Source organism: Phalacrocorax aristotelis, chromosome Z (genome assembly GCF_949628215.1).
Source record: "Phalacrocorax aristotelis chromosome Z, bGulAri2.1, whole genome shotgun sequence".
In the NCBI taxonomy this organism is placed as follows: Eukaryota; Metazoa; Chordata; class Aves; order Suliformes; family Phalacrocoracidae; genus Phalacrocorax; species Phalacrocorax aristotelis.
Window position 1 is genome coordinate 51,645,020 of NC_134311.1, and position 20,966 is coordinate 51,665,985.

The 20,966-nt window shown below is 42.1% G+C and overlaps 1 protein-coding gene across 1 annotated transcript in view; it reads right to left on the reverse strand.

The window, feature by feature from the left end:
- Positions 1-16,198, reverse strand: part of SLC1A1 (solute carrier family 1 member 1) — a 56,076-nt gene extending 39,878 nt beyond the window's left edge. The window contains exons 1-2 of the mRNA XM_075078638.1: positions 15,975-16,198; positions 1,347-1,487 (exon numbers count right to left, since the gene is read on the reverse strand). Of these exons, the coding sequence (XP_074934739.1) occupies positions 1,347-1,487; positions 15,975-16,065 (232 nt within the window). The 5' untranslated portion in view covers positions 16,066-16,198. The remainder of the gene's footprint in view (positions 1-1,346; positions 1,488-15,974) is intronic.
- Between the last annotated feature and the right edge of the window lie 4,768 nt (positions 16,199-20,966).

Consider the following 20,966-nt stretch of genomic DNA (forward strand, 5'->3'; position numbering starts at 1 on the left):
CTCTTGCAGCTTTCCTTTCTGGATGTCTCCATCTTGCAGCTCTTGACATTCTCCATTGCAATTCTAACACTGGGTTCCTGTCACCATGTATCACAGATATGCCCCAAAGGCCTTGGCAGCTTCCCTCTGCGCTTCTTGTCATAGGCCCACTTTGGGGTGTGCTGCTGAAATTAGTGATATTTTTGGCCATAAACTTTGAGGAGCTTGGGAGTTTGTATTCAATACCCTACTCTTGAAAGGACTTTCATAGCATGATCGAAATTACCCTTCCATTTTCTGATCACAACATGCTTTCCTCTGCAGTCAAACGTCTGATCTATTTCTGTGACCATCCAACCAAACAACAAACACCTGGACATGAATACATTCCTAAAACAGAGGCTTTGTGGAGATGAAAAGGGACAGCACAGTGACAAATGTGTCCTGATTTATTGTAGGAAGCGAAAAGAAAATAATCACAACACTCGTTCCCTCAGTAAAGGCTTAAAGAATAAAGACAAGTTTGTTTGGCTTTCTTCCCTGCCAGAAAGGCTACGACATCCAGTTCTGTCTCTTCGTTTTGGGCTCTGTCCTGCAAATCTTTCCAAATTTTCCCTACTGGGTGAGCTGTAGCAAATTCTAGCATGCCATGGTGGGGTTCCAGCCAACGGCTTGCTGCTTCTTCCAAAAGAGGGAAGCTTTGCTCTTCTTTCCATAACCCCTTCCTGGCCACACAGTCTCCCTTACCACTCTCTTGCACTTCCCCAAAACTCCTTTGAACCAATCACACCAAAATGTTTGGGTTTTTTGTTTCTAATTCATAGCTTTCTGTCAGGCCAGTGAATTGAATGGATTCACAGAAAGATTCAGCAAATGCCAGAGCTCATGCAAGGTACCTCATGGGAGTTTGTTGAGACCAGAGAAGTGTAGGTGAGGAATCTCCTCTTTTTATGACAGTAAGCTATAAGATCAGCTCTCCCTTTCTTGTGAAATGGCAGCATAAGACTACTTACAATAGTTAACTCTGTACCTGAAAATATGCAGTTGCAGCTTTGGGCCTGCAATTTGCAACAGTTTAACGCTCTCCTGAAAACAGGGAGAAAGAGATACAAGAATCTATGAACACATAAGTTATTACCTTACAGCTCTTCATAACTTAATTACCAGATAATGGTGCTAAACCTTCCAAATCTAGTCTCATTAAAGAAAAATCTAGTCTCATTAAAGAAAAGCTTAACCTAAATGTATGCAATCTATACTACTCATCATAGAATTCCACCAAATTGTTTTTAAAGGTTATTCCTGTTAGAAAGAAAGTTAAACCACAATGATAATCTCATCAGCTAACAATACATTACCAGTCATACCTGTGATCATACTTGATATGATTAATGGCAGAATGATGAGTTTGAGCATTCTCATCAACACCTCCCCGGGAAAGGAAAAGTAGAATTTATCCACGTTAGAGAGTTTGCCATATTCCCGTACCAGGACACCGACTCCAATACCTAAAAGGCACATTAAAAATGTGACACAAATTAGCAGTAATTTATAGTAGAGAGACTAGGAAAAAGGAGGAAAAATAGGAGAAGACCAGTAAAACAAAAGAATTGAGCAACAGACACATTTTTACAGCCATGGTGGAACTTCTAAAGCAAATTAGAGACTAGATATTTCCTTTTCTGTTCTATATATTGATGATAGACACAGTAATAGCACACATAATTCTGAACATGGAGGATGTCTTTAGGTACATCTTTGGGAAAATCTTGACTATGCTCTCTGATTATCAGTCCAGTTCAGCAGTGACTTTTTACCTGCTTTCACTTGCTCTAGTAGTTTCCCATAACTGAAAGCCAAAAAAAAAATTAATATAACGTATAAACACTACCAAACATTAAAGAAAGTAATATGATATAAATATTTTAGATAATTAATTTGTATTGTTGAAATACTTTCAGTAACTGCTGCTGTACATAATTAGAAAAGAATGTGACCACAATCACTAAATTAACCTAATAATTTCCAAGAAAATTATCTACAAAAATACACGCAGCATATTTCACACGCAGTCCACTACATGACCAATCTACAAAATACCAGACTACAAGTACGATCAATGATTGAGTCACAACACAAGGCACCATCGTACTTCCTCTTATCTTTGGATTAGATAAATTATGAGATAGTTCTAGCTTCTGAGACAAATCACAGATAAGAGTTCTGCCAAAAGAAAATAAAAGGCCAAAAGACAAGTTTCTTCAGTTTGACAGGCAATACCTTTATTTTCTATTTCAACATGATTTCCAAATGAAAATCACTGGTATAAGAAATGTGATCATCAGGGTTTAGAAAGCATTTTGACTGTTGTTTCACATACAATTTTGTAACACTAACGAGAGAAGGTTAGAAAGTCAGCAGTATAAATTTGCTTATGTACTGGAAATGGATATATAGCGAACTTCTTGATCCTCGTCTCAATAACCAAGTTCAACTGGAATTTTCTTCCTAGGAATTATAATTCACAGAAGGAAGTGTGGCTGAGGATAAAGATATCTCATATGGTCACCAGTGCTTTTAACATCACATTGATTACCGCAGCCCTAAGCAAGTATAGATTAAAGTCTTATAAAATGTTAATTTCTCTACATGAATGCTGCTGATATCCCACCATTTCTGAAACTAATTCTCACATGTGCAATTACTTCTAACAACAACAAAACACCCTATAGTAGCAAAGCCTCTACCATATATTAGGATTCTTCCTTTCTTTTAATTTCTCTCTTTTTCATTTATGGAATAATTTACTTCTGCCTTTTTTGAAAGAGCAAAACACCACTTTTCCTGCTTGCCCTCTTCCTCCTTCCTCAGTTTCAACCACCCTACCTTTCTCCTTGTCCATGCTAAATTGTTTTTCTTTCTTTTCCATTCCATCTCGCTTTCCCTTCTTGCCCACATGGCTAAGTCAGGTTATGATTTCTAACACAACAGCAATCCTCTACTTACAGCTCAACAGCATGTACCGCTCAAGGTCCAGATTTCTGCGACACTGGGCAGAAGGGAAGAATGAAAGTGGAAAAAAAAATACAATTCCATGTCTTTAATTTAATTTTCTATGGCAAATATCTCCTTGCAACTCTGCATAGTACAGCACATGCTGCATATCATGGTGTCTACATTTTCTCTCCCAGCAGCCACTGACACAAAAAGCGGAAGGTACAGCCTGGGACCCTAGGATTTCAAAACACGAAGAGGCCACAGGACAGTTCTCTTGTCTGAATCCATATGAAGCAACACATGCCTTGACTCCTTGGCATGTAGTTCTGTAGTCTTTTTACAAGCTTGGTAACAGATGGAAGAAAGAAAGGCCTTCAAAGAACGGCTGTAAATGCAGACTATGAGAAGTGAGGGGTGAGGATGAGAAGAACAAGAGAAGAAAAACAGAGCAGAAGAAAATTGCTGAAAATGAGCACATCAAGAGAAATCTGTTGGCACCCATCATCCAGGTAGTCCCAGGAGTCCCAGCATAAAAAGCTAGAGGGAATACGTGCTTCCTCTGTATGAGATGGCCCATTTTTTATTATATTACCCAGGGAAAGGGGAGCAGGAAGCACTGCAAGGGGATAGCACCTGCAACTGGCTGCACTGCATGCAGCACTCAATCCATCACATCTGTCAAGCCTGAGACTTTCCAGACCCTAAGAGATGATGGCTGTGTGTAATAAGGTGGCAGAACCAGTCTGGCTTGTGTACATGTGTACAGTGAGTGAACCACAGTAATGAAGTAAAATGTGTCTTGGTGGACCATTATGTTGTAGGTCCTGCATATCTGCAAAGTTAACTCTGTGACACTTGGTTATCTGCTGAACACTTATTTATCACAATCTGCCCTACTTCTAGAATATGTCTTTTTGCATATTGCTGTTGTTTCTGAAATGCTGTCTAAGGAAAAATGCAAAATATTCACACGGGAACAACTATAGGGCTACTACATTTTTTCTTCAAGTACTGTGCTACAATTCATGACACGTATTTGGAAATGAGTAGGAAAAGAAGCACACATCCTGTTCAAACAAATTCCATTTGGACTCATCTATACTAGCACACATGGGGAGTGTCACAGATTGTCCTACAGCTATTGTAAACTTGTAAAAAAGCGCTGTCCCCTCAGCAACCACCTGAGCAACCAGATGTGGAGACTACAGTTTTTCAGTGAGTGATGGTTAAACCCTGAAGCCTGTTTTGTATTACTACGTGGGGTCAACACAATTCAGATCTTCAATTTGAAAACTCAGAACCCCTGAGTAGCTGAATCTGTTTGGGACATGCAGTATGAAGTAACTGCATTACTTGCTTTACGTCATTACCATTATGGGTTAGATGCTCTTCAGATCTCGATTATCTCTCTGATAACAAGAGAGCACGTACTATGCACCTTTACTTTCTTTACCTTCACTCACAGCTAAACCAACTCACAATTTAGAAACAAATAACTGAAGTCCACAAACAGACATGCCTGGTTCTATTTCTCACTGAAAGAGAATTTAAACCAGATAAAATTGGTATCTAATGTTATTTGCACTCATGGGTGACAACACTGGTATGGGATGCATGGTGCTAACTGATAGGGAGCTCTCACTCCACCAGTGTGCATGACACTGCAGGAACAGCACATCACCTTCAACTCCCACTTATGGGAATGAACCATAAAGACAATGAGAAAAGAAATCCAGTGTATATTTCTGGAGAACAAATAATCTGTTTTATCAAATGAGCTGTTCTGAATTATACTGTGTCCCTCTCTGAAAAAAAAGTTGTGGTATTTATTTTTCCTGTTTTCATATAATTCCAGCATGTAGACACTCCCTTTCACTGGAGCAGAGTTAGTGATTCTGGCTGATACTGATAGACACTGGGGGAATTATAGGAATTTTGCTTTGATATGGCATTGAAAGACAAAAAATAACGTGGGCACTTCTCATGGTTCAAATTTGATACTATTCAATTGTACTGCAGCAACATGGATTGTCCTATTAACAAAGTGATTAAGCTCTTCACTGTTTCACATGATATACTGTTCACATGACAGACTAAAATACAATTACTTCTATCATATTGGTGGGTCTTAACTGCATTATCTTCACAGCAGATGATGCACGGGACTGGCAAACAAAGTTCACTGACTTAATTTGAAACAATACAAAATATTCATTCATAACATGTAAAATTGCAGCACAGGCAGGCAAGATTTTTGTGGTCTGTGATACAGTCTGAGTCCTTTCGTAATATTTTATAAAATCCATTTTTGTTCTGCTCTCTCTAGAGTTTCTGTAATATCACTGGCTGTCTCTTAACTACAAAGAAATACACAGTGCCAACTACAGAACACTAAAATAGAGGGTGTAGAAGAAATTCTTACTTATAATAATACTTATACACTTATTATTTCAGCTTATTAATTCAGCTGTCTTTGGGTTATTTTTAATATTTTCTAACGTTATGCATTTTGCCGTCTTACATTTTGCTTGACAATTAATATTCCTTCTAAAAAAACATACTGAAAAACCTAAGATTCTTAGAAAATTGCAGGCAACTACTGAGGTAGGATTTGGAGTCTCTGCAGTATAATTGCATGGCAACCGATCTTAACTCTCTGGGTGCTGGTGTTGCCCAGACTACCAGCTTGCTTACAAAGACACATGAAAAGAAGTCCTCTCAGAAATCTTCCAGAAAAAGAAAGCTCCCAAGTCAGATCTTGGTCTACTGAAAAACATTTAGTAGGAATGTATTGGAGAAAGGTGTGCTCATTCTTCTGCCATGATGAGACCCCCGTGCCCTCTCTCTGATTAACCTGTTGAGGGTGCAGCGGTTGTAAATTCCTTCACATAAATGACACACTGTCATCTGACTGGAGTGTGATGGAGGTTCGGGTGGACAGTAACTCCCTGTGATGGACCTTCAGCAATGAAGACAAGGTGGAGCACTGGCCAGAGGGGTAAAAACCAGCTACTCCAGTGTGGGGTACTCCTCTTACTCAGCAGGTGTGAAGGCTGCTGCAACTGGCAAAGCCACACAACTCCTGCTTTCTGTGCTGTGGGAGCCTGTAGTAGGGCTGATAATGGAGAGCAGTCCGTAGCAGTCACTGATAAGGCGGAGCAGCCTCCCTGCAATGCAGCCCTGCACGGGACCCGCCCCACCCTTGGTCAAACCAAGGGCGGTTATTTTATTCAGCCAAGAAAAGGGAAGCAATGGCCATTCTCCTGTGACTATGAGTAACCACAGTTCTGTTGAATGCTGAACCAGTGTTGCCCCAGAACAGCAATGTGACGATCATTAAGCAGTTTGATAATTTACCAGTGTCTCCTACTGGACTCTTAGTTTCCTCTCATTTATCTAAATATGCTGTAGATTCATTTCACATGTACATATCTTCCAAATATTTTCAATATGCAGATGTAACTTCTATCTGAGAAAGCCAAGATAAAAGAATATAACTGAAGAAAAAAAAACAACTTTCCAATTGTGCTTCACCTATATATATATATCTCATTACACTAGCGAGAACTGCTGTACAGAACCTACCTATAGGAACAGCCCATTAACATACAGAAAAAAACAGAGAGATGCTGTGAAGAATTCATTCCTTGATTACACCTTAACTCTGTTAAGATAAATTAAATTGTATCAGAGATACAATTTGCCTCTTTCACATCTTTTCAACAAATCACTCATTAGATTTGTGAAGTACAGTACTTATAACCTTAATATAATAAGCACAGTATTATAATGATTATGTTGTAAATTAAGTAATTTGGGGAAAATGACAGCTCTTTCCCAGCAGCTATACAACCTACATTTCCTCATGAATTTGGATGTGTCCCGGTGAACGCACCTGTTCTGTTGGGGGAATACTGTGTGAAACTGATGAAGGCTTCAGGAAGAGAGAAGTCAAACTGGAACACACGCAAAAGTGGTCTGTAGAGCAACGAAAAGAATGACGAGCCTACCTTCTGAAAGGATATTAAAGAGCTTAGTTTGTTAAAACATTGCTTTTTCTCTGCTATTCAATCATTTTCTGCATTTCTGGTTCACTCATCCCTGTTGGACAAATGGATGCATATTGAACCTGAATACATTTAGGCTGGAGATTGTAAGGGTTTCAACAATCAGACTGATCAATATAGCTTCCTAGGAGGATGTGCAGCACCAAGAAGCCTATCAGCTTTAAGGTGGAGCATGATATGTTACAGAAGTTTATATAAAATGGTGTAACCTGATGCAGCAGTTGACTAAATGTGATACCCAAGAGGTATCTTCCTATCTCATATTCCTGTGTATTACAGTAAAATTGAAATGTAATATGACAACAGTAACTTGCCCTTCATCTTCTGCAGACCTTCCCCATGATCCCTTTCAGCTGTCAGTTCTAAAACCACTACTATTCTCCTTCACCCCACCTTCTGTAACTTGGGTGCCTTCTTTAACTATGACCTATGCAATCATCCAGATATGTACAGGTCTTGTTGCTTCCTCCATTTCTCCAAATCCACTCAATTTTATAAAATAGTACTTTCATTTGGACCTCTTTTGATGGAAACATTTGCTTGCTACTCCAAAGCTGTACAAGCACCTTTGTACATCCTGTATAGCCCAAGAGATATTAGCTCCATAGAGCACATCAAATACACCTTCATTTAAGACCCCTGAAACGCTTAAGAAACTAAATGGTTGGCAATGGTATAAGAAAGGTGAAAGGCTATTAATTGGGAATATCTGCCAGATTCTGACCCTTGTTACAGCTTCTGTTTTAATCTGTGATGAGAGGAAAGGACAGTAAACAGCACATGCTGTTCTACCTATCCCCTTGCTGGAAGGGCAGTGGAACAGTTCTGACTGTAATAAGTTGAGATAAGCAGCCAGAAGGGCAGTTTAGTGGAAACTAAAGAGAGACAGATAGATAGTGGCATGCAGAAACATCATTATTCTGAAACTAATGAAGACAACAAAGCCTTGAGAAATCAGAGATATGAGTAGAAAATTAGTTCAGATTAAGCAAGGCCAGGTTGTTTGTGGTTACAAAATCATGAAAGGACCAAAAAGTGGCTGTTTAGCAATATATTGTGAAAATATTTAGATTCTAGATAACCCACAGAATTTATGACGTCACGTTTAATCTTCTGGCATGCTATTGGGTTCTCATGGAATGTGCAATACATGGAACAGTGTTCCAGGTTTATTTTTCTGTCTACCATTAAGGCCAATATAGCCCTGATCTTCAGCATAATATATGACACAGACGTCATGCCACACCTTGAGATACTGTTTGGGTCCATAAGTAAGAATGCCTTCCACAAATCCTATGATGCTTTTGTAAAAACAAACAAACAAGTAGATTTGCAAACAGTGCAAGTGTTTTTTGTGAGTAGTCTCAACCTGAACACTATCTATTTGCTGGGGTATATAAGAAGAAAGTGTCTATGATTTGCTAAGATGTAAACAGAAAACAAAAAAAAATATTTTTGTGACTACACTGTAGTATTTTCCCTTAAATAACACTGGGAAATTGTGAACAGTAAATATTTTGCTGGTGATATTGTTTCAAACGGAAAGATATATTTCATTGACTTTGGCAGCTTTAGGGCTTTGCAGAGTGTAAATTGACCTTTGGCTCACTCCTTCCAAAGCTCCATTTATTTAAAAGTTCAGCTCTAGTGATAGTTTCACTTCATTTACACAAAGTGAAACCCAGGCTTTATGTTAAAACAGGACACAAAATACAGGGACAATAGGAAAACTATTTACATGCCAGAAGAATATATTAAAGTTAGGTTTTCTTTGCTTCAAAACAGCTCAAGAGCAAAAGAGGCACCATGTTTTACTCCAGTTATCTTTGGTTTCTTTTGGTGGCTGAATTTCTGGCTCAGAGCATTTTTGATCCTCAGCAGTATGTGACACTCTCAGATGAAACTGTTGGCCATTCTGCATTTTACTTTGTGTCTTTAAAATTAAATTCAGACATTCTTTCAGAATTGTTAGGTTTCACACACTCCTGAATAGATCCCATCCTGTATCAAGTTGTATGCAGTGTGACAGAGAAGAACAGACAGATAAGCATCACAACTCTCTGAAGAGGCATAAAAAGTCACAGGTATCATCTGTCCTGCTCTAAATCACACCAGGAAGAAACCAGTCTTGTTAAATTTCCATGCTACTACAGATAATTCAGGATGTCTGGTCTTTGCTTGCTGTATATTCAAGATTAATAAAATATTATGCTTCAGAATTCAAGAAAAGAATCAGATGTTTGCTTTACAACTACACTTGTCAGAAACCAACAGGGTAATAATTCCTTTACTTTAGTATATTATCTTTAATTTTTTTTCCCTGCTGTGAAGAAGAGAGCTGTTTTTGCTAGTGTGTTTCAAGAGGCAATTAACCTGCTTCATTGTTTGTAACTGCCACGCTGTATTGTGCAAGTAAAGAGAAAGGGTACACAGAAGACAGCCTAAACAAAGTTAATAGGACACTTTTTGGTAAAGGTATGTGGAGGTGGAAATGAAAAACAGTGAAGCCTTACTCCATAACCAGAATGGGCTTTTTAATTTCAAATTACACTTGTCAGAGACAGAAACAACTTACTGGGAGAAACTGAAAGAGTTTACAGATTTATGGGGTTTACAGGCTGCAGGCTACATTTGCAAATGAAATTTCCCAGCCTCAGGAGTACAGTGAGCTCCCTGGCCTTCTGCATGGTGAGAGGCCATCAACAGACTGAAATGTAACTAACTTCTGTTGTTGTCTTCGTCCTGCAAGACATTAATTCTTGTAAGAATGCACTGGTGGGTTTCCAGTAATGTCAGCTTGTGCTGACACTGCTCTGATGAAAGGACTAAACCCCTGACAGTCCCTGACTCAGGCCTAACTGTAAGCATCCTTGCTCTCTTGTGGTTTCCTCCCTTGCAAAGATAGTTTTAGGTATTTGAAGAATGCCACTTGGTGCCTGATAGGATTAAAAAGATCTTCAATAAGCTCGTAAATTCATTGATAACACAGACTCAGACTCGGGACATCAGTGCCGAGATAAGCACTCGAGGAACTAGTTTAAATCAGCCTCTTGTGATAGTCCAAGGCCAAAGGACTGATGAGCTAATTCAATTACTATATATAGGCAAAGGAAACCCAAAGTTCAACCATTGGATAGGTGAGGAAGACCATCGGAGACCACTGGAGGACCCCCGAAGACCACCAAAAAGACAACTATGCATGCAGATTGAATTTCTACATATGTTAATAAATCCTCAGGAACCTTATGACTATGTATGACTTTACAGCATATGATCTTTGGAAGTTTACCAAATCACTGGAGCACTCATGGTGGAGCAATCCCCAGTGCTGCCCAGCGCTGTAATAAAGGATGTCTACTTAATAGTGACTTTGTTGCTATTGAGTTTTATTTTGGGAACTTTCTGGATACTCCACTTCCTCTTACGGGGAGGTTCTGACTTTGAAGGATAGTATCTGCAAATTTTTGTATCAGTTTTGGCAACCCAGATGGGACCATCTCTGTCCGCCTGCAGGACCCCCTCAGTCGGAGACTCCCTTGGCTGGCCCCAGAGAATTCTCTGGAGGGACTCCCTGATTCAGCGGATCCGTGTGGGGGCAAGACAAGGACCTCTGGTAAGAATAAGGCATTTTTTTTTGTTTTGGGGACCGGTCATTTGAAGCTACCCATCAGTCGCAGTTCGTGAGAACTCCGCAGGGTAGCATACAATTGCATGTACGATTTGTATTAATCACTTGGTTATTACATTGCATGATTGTATTGATCAATTGATTAGTATGGTCGTTTGTTTGTGCATTTGTATCTGATTTTGGTTTACATATACATGTGTGATATACACTACATGTTTGGTATATGTGTATTTGAAAATTTCTGATCAGCCTATGTCGGCATTTGTTATCGGTGGGAGTAGTAGTGGTTATTGTGTCTGTGCTAGTAATTGTTAGTTGTGTGTGTGTTCGTGCCCAAGTCTTTGCCCTTGTCTTTGTGTTGCATAAGTTTTAGAATGGGTTAACAGGGTCGAGGTCTGAAAAAGAGCCCTTTGGGCTGCATTTTGGCCCACTGGAAAGATATCGGGGAAACACCGGGAGGGAGTGTGGATCGTAAAACCTTGATAAAATATTGTAATCAGTGGTGGTCTTTATATAAGCTAGATGGAGAGAAATGGCCTTTTAACAGATCTTTAAAGTACAACACTTTGTTACAAGTCCTTTTATTTCTACGCCGCGAAGGAAAATCGGATGAAGTGTGTTATGCAGGTATGTTTTTCACCCTGCAGAATCACCCTGAATGGCAGAAAGAATGTGGAATCAATCTAGCACCCCAGGACCCTATGGTTCTGGGGATAGAAAAAGAGAAAAATAAGCAAAAGACAGAATTTTTGTATCACTGACATGGATGAACTTTAAAGTAGTAGTGCTTTTAAAAGCAGCTCTTAAATCTCCTCATATCTAATTACAGAGGGAGCCCAGCCTTTCCAGCTACAGTTAGCAGGTGTGAATGCACCTGGCAAATTATTTTTTTTTGGAACACAGACCTTTGAACAAAAATATTCTTACAGGGAGATATTATTACTTAATACTATAATTTAAAATAATAATTTTTATTAAAATGAAAGAGAATAAATTTTTGGCATTTGGACTGCTGGGGTGATACCAGTGGGCACAAAACAGAAGCTGTTGCTGCACTCATCAAATCCTGGCAAATAGCTATAGCTGCACCACTCAGAGTTTCTTCAGTGCTGGTGTTACAGATGGGAACTCCGTATAGCTCAATCTCACTCTCAAATGCAGGGAGAAAAGGAGGTCTGATGGTAACCTCAATCTTCCAAGGGAACCGCACAAGGAAGGTGTCTGATCCTGCAGCGGCTGAACACACTTCCTTTCGCTCAGAGGTGCCAAGATCCGGCGCTCAGGCACGCGGGAGGCGTTCGCCCACCCCCACCCCCACCCCCACCCCGTCCACTTCATCGCCGCCGCCCACCGCCGCTTCCCGCAGATCCGCGTTTCGGCTCTTCCCGGGCGGCCACCTCGGACAGCTCCCGCCGAACCCGGCCCCGCCCGCGATCCCAGCGGCGCGGCGGGGGCGTCGGCAGGCGGGACGGAGGCGGAAAGGAAGCTCCCGGCGGAGAGCAAAAACGTTCACTGCAGCCTCGCACGGAAGCAGCGTTTCCACGCCTTTGACACACACCGTTCTACGCCTGGCTGGAGAAAGGACACCCGCCACTCACGACCTCTCGTGACCGGTGCCTGTATCGATCTCAAGAGTGCACTTCTCACACCTTCTTCATGAATATCTGAACAACTCCAGCGTCCCACACACGAAATGTTAACAACAACAAAAAAAGAACCCCAACAACTTCAGAGTCACAGGCAGGCTCACAGGTATCTGAAGTTCTGAATTTGTTTAGGAAGTGACCGACAGACCCCATTAAGCAACAAGCAAAAGTACTTGTAACCTGCAAATTCATGCAAACTGAAACCCTCAGAATCGTGTTTCCCCAAGCACAGAACGATTACAAAAAGATATTGGTCTAGCAGATTTGAAAAATACAAGTATTCAAAATAATTGCAACCTATTTGCATATATTCTCTGAGTATATAAAAAGATCTCTGCTTTAGCATAATGTGCCACTGCAACTCAAAGCCTGAGACTCTATGTACGCAAATCACTTACACTTTTATTTCTACCATTAGAAAAAAAGCTGTTCTGCTGAAGAATCACCCAGGATTACAAGCTATTAGGCTATGACCCGAACACTAATGAATGGGTAAGTATTTACACATCAACAGCGTTTTACCTTTGTGACTGGTTTGGCTGCATTGCAGCAATGACCCCTCAGAGACAAAGTGATGATAAAAAATAGATGCCCTGTGAGAATCTTATGAAGTGTGACTTAACTCTCCCTTTGCAATTGTCCTTTGGAAACTTGTTTCAGGGTGAGTAAATTTCAGGGATGTTTCTGGTTTATTTTGACTTGACTGTACAAACTGGAACCAATATAACTTACTTTATTACAGGCTGAAGAAGCACTTCCGGTAACTTGACTTTTGAACTGCTTCTGCTAGCTCAGCTGCTTTGGGCTCAGTAAGGCCAGTGGAGCAAAAAGATGCAAGATATCTACCTGATCTATCAGAATCTATCACTGAAATTATACAAACAACAAGCTTCAGAATTAGCCCTGAATATGAAATTCAGTCAGAGTCCAAATCTGAGTTCACGGGTGTCCCCGTGCCAGTTTGGTGGTCTGAAACAGGATCTCTACTAAGGTATGAAAAATAACCTTTTTAGTCTCGAGTTTTATTTTCTTTGAATAATACATACAGGTGTTTTCACCAAAAAAGATGGACGTTCTCCAGATATTTTGTGTACAGGTTTTAAATAATTCCCCTCCCCCCACAACTGCTGTAAAAGAAATTCCAATGGTTTTGGAATGTAAATGACAGGCAAATGATTGAATACTTCAAATACAACACACAAAATAATTACTCTTGAAGGAATGTGCTTGGAATTCTGAGGGGTTTCTGTCTCCTCTTGTCAGAGAGGGGCACAAGAAAGGACAAGGAAAACTTTTCAGCGTAGTAAGGATACTAGCAGAGATAAGCACATCTCATTAGGATGCTGAACACGGCTCTGATAACGATGAGCAAAAATCATGATTCCATATGATAGTGCTGGAATATCAGGCACTTTGCTGGACAGCTTTCACAGTATACTTCATAGCTTGCTGCATTTGATATTCCCACTCCTCATCCACACACACTTTTCTGAAAAGTCTAAACATATTTGCTGCTTTCAGAATCATAAGTGATACTCTTCTGTTCATGAATGCTAAACTGTTCCTCCAAACTAAGCAGATTAATAAATCTCAGAGCAATTTCCTAGTGTATATTAAAAAATAACGAATATGCAAATTATGAAGGGTTTGTGGGCTCGAGGTATATTACAAACATTCCTCAAGCTGTACTAAAAAGATAACATACAATTCAACTGAGCCATCCTTACAGAGCTTCACTGTTCTCCTTGTGTAACTTATTTCACCTCCAAGAAATATTGAAAATGCAGCAGATACACAGCTACTTGCAAAGTGTAATTTGGTCCAAAGCCCAAGGAATTTTTAAGAAGAGTCTCTCTGCCACATTACAGAGTTCCCCTGAGTTCTAGACTGTTAATTACTGTGCAGCAGGTAGAAAAATCCAAAGGCACAGGAGGTATTTGGGTGCCTGTCACTCTCTCACTACGAATTCCCATTGGGCATTAGGGGGATTAGGGTCAGACTGTCCCCTCAGTTTCCATGTTGGCAGGCTCTGTGGCTCTCAGGGAAATCTCACTTCAGAATTATCAGCTTGTAGGATCACATCACACATTTCAGTTCTACCTACATCCACTGAGGATAATGAGAGGGGAACATTTCTGAACCACTTCTGTAATTGGGAAGTAAGTATGTCAACTCATAGAAGTGTACCTGATGCGAGTACGTGAAAAAGCAATTGTACACAGACAAACACAGACACATACACACAATCCTCCAGTTGTTACAGCCAGATTTTCAAAACAAGCCCTTAGCACTTGATACATGGAACTCACAAAAAATCTTTCCACTTACTGAAGAGATTAAAAAGAACTGAGATCTTTCAAATACTGAATGCATGGAGAAAAAAACATGCGTCTACATAAGTGCACCTCTGATCACAGCTCATAAACAGCTGAGTGGCATTCCAAAAGAATAATTCTCTCCTGAACAAGCACACACAGAAATAGAAATGTTCCAGCCAAAATTCAAATCATCAGAAAAGTCATCTGAAAGAGACCCATCAAACAGCAAGTGTTGTTAATGAAGTACTTAAAGCAGCTCTTCTCTAGAGGAGCAAGGATGCCAAGGAAGCTCCGTTTGCTTCACATCAGAATAATCACCACGAGGAAACCAGCACCAAAATTATGTCCTATGGAAAAGTCTCTTCAGCCAACTCTTTTGACTGCTTCTCTTGGCCCTTTTGCTTACCTGTTCTTAATAAGATGGTGTTCAACTCATTCCTCCTTCAGAAACTTGTTGGCAAGCAGAGAAATCTTCATATCTTTACGACACCCCTAAAAACCGCACTGAAAGCTGGGTGGTATTGCCAAACTTTTCCAGTTGCATTGCTGGCTTAGGCCACCAGAAGCACCCCAAAGCTACTCCAACGCTCTCCTGCCCAGCAGCCTCCACCCCAGCCGGGCTCCATCCTGCAGACTAACCGAAGGCAGGGGCCGGGAGCCCGGCTTGTTCGCCCCCGGTCAATCCCGGCCCACGACGCCATGGTGTGCCCGAGGTGTGCAAACGCGGCCCTGGGGGACCTCCAGCGCCCACGCACGAAGGGCTCACGGTCATCCGGCGCGCTCGCAGGTTTTTCGTAACACAGTTTTACCCTCCTAATTACCAGACCTTTCTCACACAGGCTGGAGGGACGCAGGCGGGGGTGGTGGGGTGAGGAGCTCCGGCCAAGAGGGCGCCGGGCACCCCGCTGCGACCCGATGGCTGGGAGGCGCGGCCTTTACCCACGCGAGACCCCGTTTTAGGCACCGTGCCACTGCGGACCTGCTCCCCGCGGCCACGGCTAGGCGACGCCCGGGCCCCGGAGCCCGCCAGCCGGCCTGCGGGCCGTCCGGGGAGGGCAGCCCCAGACCCCTCAGGGCATCGGCGGGAGCACACAGCCCTACACGACCGTGCCTGCTCCCGCGGCGGCGGAGAGCCCCCCCCGGCGGCGGAGAGCCCCCCCCGGCGGCGGAGAGCCCCCCCCGGCGATGCCGTCGCTCCGCCGCCGGCCCCGCTCTGCCGCCGGCCCCGCTCCGCCGGCCCTGCGACGGGCTGGGCCGTAACGTGCCGGGCCAGGCCGAGCGGGGGGCGGCGGCGGGGCCGCGCTCCCCCCCAGCCGCGCGCCTTCCCCCCGCCGCTCACCCATCAGCACGGCGGCCACCGTGCTGAGAAGGAGCCAGTTGTTCTTCAGGAAGCCCAGGAAGCTGCATCCCTTCCTGCCCGCCTTCGCCATAGCGGGGGGCGACGGCGGGAGGGGTAGCGGGCTTGGGGCGCGCCGCGCCGAGCCGAGCCGAGCCGAGCCGCCTGCGCGCGCTCCGCGCTGCTGCGCGCTTCCACAGGCGAGGCGGAGCCGTTGCACCTCACCTGGCAATGGGGGAGCCCGGCCCTCCGCCCGCCACGCGCCGTGCCCGCCCGCCCCCGCCTCCCCGCCCCCCAGCCCGGTCCCCTGGCCGCTCTGCCCGCCGGCGCCGTGCGTTGGGGACAGCCTGCCCCTGGGGAGCGGGCCAGGGAGGGGGGCGGGCAGGGAATCCTCCCGCCTTCCGCCCCAGGGCCGCTGCCCGGAGCGCTTCGGCTGCCCGGCCCCGCCAGCCCCGGCCCGCAGGGCAGGGCGAGGGGAGGAAGGAAGTAGCAAAGGTGGCTGGTGAGCCCCGCCAAAGACTTGACTCCCGCCCCCCCCCCGGCTGGTGGGCTACCGTGCCCAAACCACTCTGCCCCGGCGTGGTTCCCCGCTGCTGTGCCCTTTATGGTGGGCTGGGCTTGGCTGCTGGGTTTTGTGCCAAGTTGGCGTGCGAGCCAGCCTCCGCCACGCCTGGCAGCCCCCGTGCCAGTGGGGAGGTTGTCCCATGGCGAGGCCTGCGTCCCACGCCGCCGCCCAGGCAACCTCCCTGTGGCTGTCGGGAACTCGGCTACAGGCAGGAAAGTTGGTCCTGGGTGTTGGTGGCTGCTGGAAAGCCACCCGCGGTTGCGCTGGGGAAAATCTGTGGTTAAAAGAAGAGGAGAAACAACAGAAATAGGGGAAATATTCTGCCCTGTACTCCTGGTGGGAAAATTGGGGGTGGAGAGTACAAAAATGGGTTGTACTATTTCCCACTGGGGTTTTATCCTGGTAAGTTTAAATACTAAAATGGTGAAGTATTTATTTCTCCATGCAACTGCTTGATGACAGTCTCCTTCCCCCTCCCCACCCATAGGCATGGTTAGGGCGTGTATAGTATTGGGACCCAGCTTGCTGTAGGATTATGGTAGGGTTTTCAATATCTGTTTACAAACATGTTGATGATGGTTTTCAGACTTGGAGATCAATTGGTAAATGTAGGCAAAAAAAAACCCACACAAACCTGCTGTTGTCTTGCTGAATGGCATGAAGACGAGTGCAGAAATAAAGTTTAATTTATCTTATTTAATTACACATCTTATTTAATTACACTTGGCACCATCCGTTCCAAAACATAGGCTAGTAAAGTTTGCATGCTATCTGTCTGTGATGACCAGGTAACTAAGGCCTGGGGTAGATGAGCAAAGACTCCAAATGCAACCTTGTCACATTTCCTCTTCACATAGATCTGGCTGTTCTGGGTGACAGCTTGGGGAAAGAGATAAATACGTACCTTCCTGAGACAGGAAAGGGCACTGAAATCCACCTGGATGAGAAGCAAGGGCAAGAGCATCTATCCTAAGTGTTAAAAACTGGAGCCAGCTGCATAAATTTATATAGAGACTCCTAAAAAAGCAGCCTTATTTTTCAAATGTGTTGAGCAACTGCAGTAATTTGTCTGCATCTGTCACCATCAGGAAAATTTAATTAAAAAAATAAAAGGAAGCCTGGTGGTAGAAAGGAAGCAGATGAGAAAGCATCATATTAGTTTAATTAAATCATAAAAGGTTCTAGGCCACTTGAAAGGAAAGCTGGCATACTACCATGTTACAAAGCCACAGAAAAAGCAAAACAAAAATAACTAACGCAAAGAAACTATGCCCAGACTTTGGTACAGAAATCTGGCAAAGTGTAAGTGGTACTGAAGACGTATAGGAAAAAAAAGAGGGACATGAGGTTTCAGGGTGGGCAGGATCAGGCTTACCCTGTGCAGAAGAGCTCTGGCCTTGGTTCTCACTGCCACAGAGTGTAATGTTTAAAAAATTTTTAATTCCTCCCACATTACTGGGAATCTCAGATGTTTCTTTCAGTAAGTAAAAGGTCTGATTTGACCCTGAGGGAGGGAGCTGGTGCCTCTCTGAACAGTAGTAACAAAGTCTGTTGCAAGACAGCTTCAGAGTTTAGGCCTTCCTCTAATTTTCTGTCTATTCACATTCTTATGTATGCCTTCTTAAAACTTACTCTGCATTTCTTTGGGGCAGTTTTGGTGAGCTAGAGGAAATAACTGCAATACAATTATTCCTGAAAACTCTCTAAAATTAAGTTAGAATTTACTTCTTCCTCCATGGAGTTTCCATCGTTTGTGTGTTTCTCTTAATGCTCTAAGTATCTTTTTTTCACGTTAAGGATGTCGTGATACTTTTTTGGAAGAGCTAGAATTGTCTGCTGCACTCAGCACAAAAAAATGCCGTCCTACTAGTACAAAGCAGTGTGATCGTAACTGATATATGCCTTCCTGGAGCTCGCAATATCTTGGAGTTACGCAACTTTGGAAAAGACGTAATACAATTAAGCTAAAGAATGTGTGAAGACTAGAGACATATCTTATTTCCATGTTCTGCAACAGTAGAACAGTATATAGTGAATTGTATTGAAGACCCCTACATACTTCTTGTTTCCTGTTAAAGTACAGTGTTTCTGTTCTTTTCTGTTAGTGTTTTGTCCCTTAAAATGTTTAAGAAAAAAAAGCATGCCAACATTCTAGGCTTTTTTTCATAATAATTTAGCTTGCTTTTTTTTTTTACTTCATCAAATATAACTCCATTGACATGACCTTGAAAAAAAGAAGTTGATAACTTACAGCATCCATAGAAACTTAAAGAAGCATTTTTAAAAATATTTAGGCAGGTGAAATAGAGATGTTTTAAACATCCTGGTGAGCAAGCTGTTTTTAATTTGATCTTCTATTATAGAATGACAGACGTTGGCTTTAATCCTGGATGTAGAGTCAAGCTGGCAGTTTCTGTACGGGGAGCTATAAAAGAAAAAACTATACTAAAAGTGTCCCAATAAAATGGAAAAGAATTAAAGGTAGCCCAAGCCCATGCATCATTCTTGAAATGTTGAAGTTATTTTAAAAATGAACTCAGCTATGGAGAAAGACCAAAAGAACTAATACTTTGGGAGACTTGCTGCCTATACAGCTATGAAGCACTGCTGCTGAGCAAACAAAAATCTGAATTCTATTTAAACCATTTTTAACTTTGTGTGATTTCGAGACATCCTGGCCTAACTATGAAGCAAATAGGATGCATGTGTGAAAAAATGTCAATACACTTCATGTGTACAGATGATACGAATACATTCTTTAGCTATATTGCTCACTGTTTCAAAGTTCTCAGAGTAGGTCATGGGTATGATTGCATGCATGACAATATGATTTTATTTTTGTGAATAAATTTCTTTTTAACGTTAATGAAATGTACAGAGGAATTGGTCTTGAAAATCTGAACATTTGCCTTGGAAAAAGTGATATGCATTTACGCGTATGAATTTTTGATTGAAGGGTAGGCTAGTTCACGTTACTTTATTGTAGACCTAGGATACATAAATAACTATTATATTGACAAGTTATTACTACATGGTGACCTGATATGTATGTAGCCCTGTGTCTCAACACTCATTTCCAACCTGCAGAACTGTCTTAACAACATTTTAAGTGAATTACTTAGAAACATAACAAGTAATTTCACAGGCTAGGAATATTTTCAACTTTGAGGTGTTTGAATCTTTCAGTGCTGGGAAAGGCAGAAAGGTCCTAGAGGAACATATACAGCATGGTGTAGCACAGTGTAGCAAGTGGAAACTTGCCTTTTCATACTCCTTAAAAATATCTTCAGAGATAGTAGTTAAGAGATTAAAAAGCAGTTGAGTTTTACTTATTTAGTCCTTCAGCTTTTTCTACCTTGGTCAGCCTATTATTATAATTTGTATAAGTTTTGGTGACTGTTGACTTGATTGATAGAAAACTAATGAAGTGCCTTTTCCTTATAGTTTATGGTGACCGTAGATGAGAAATCACATTGCAGGGAAATGCTGAAATTGTGGGTATTGCATTATTGTAAATGCTTTGATAGAACAACAGTATTTAGCAAAGATTTCAAAAAAGAGGTGCTAATAATCTGCCTAGAATACAGGTGGAATAATTGAGTTTGCTTTTTTTATTTGAGGCCAGTCCACCAGATGGGGAGTTTGCAAGTGTTTTTTAACACCATAAAGTCAGGGAGCACACACAAAATTTCAAAACACAGAGTAATCAATTTCTGTCTAATATATCTCATCTTAATGGGAAAATAATCCAATAAAAGGATAGTATTTCTAAGTACTGTGAAAATTTCCAGTTGTCATTTTGGCATTGGACCATATTGCTGCACTGGCTTCTTTTATCATTAAAGTAACTGAAATTCTTTTGTGTTTGGAATACAGTAAGTTGAAGAGTAAGATCTTTATGAAGTTAACTAAGCATGAGCCATCAAGCACCATGCTTTTATCTCTGAATTCCAGAATTAGGCTATTAGCAGAGTTGCCTTGCTTTGGTCCCACTCTAGCTTTGTAGCCAAATATGAAGGCTGAAATTAGAGACAGAAATAAGAAGTGTGATTCTGGATGCAGTTCAGTGAAGAGCCAAATAATGCTCAAGGAAATGCACAAAGCTGTGTCTTATGTGTGTAAGAATACTTTAGTGTAACTAAGCACCCAAAATTGCAGGATTTTCCTTATAGCCTGGAACCTATGCCTCCTGACATCTGACCTCAACGTTTAACTGCCGTACACACTATGTAATATAGCTGGATAAGCACAAAAAAAAAAAATCTGGTGCTGAGACTACCTGTTAAATACACAAGACCTCTTTGACAGATGCTCTGACTCTGTTCCCAGGGTCAGAGCTGATGGGGTGCTCTTTTTTATTTTTGGGGGGATACTGGTTTCGTGGCAGTAATGTCTTTGCACATGGAGATCCTATTTAATCCAGTGTAGGT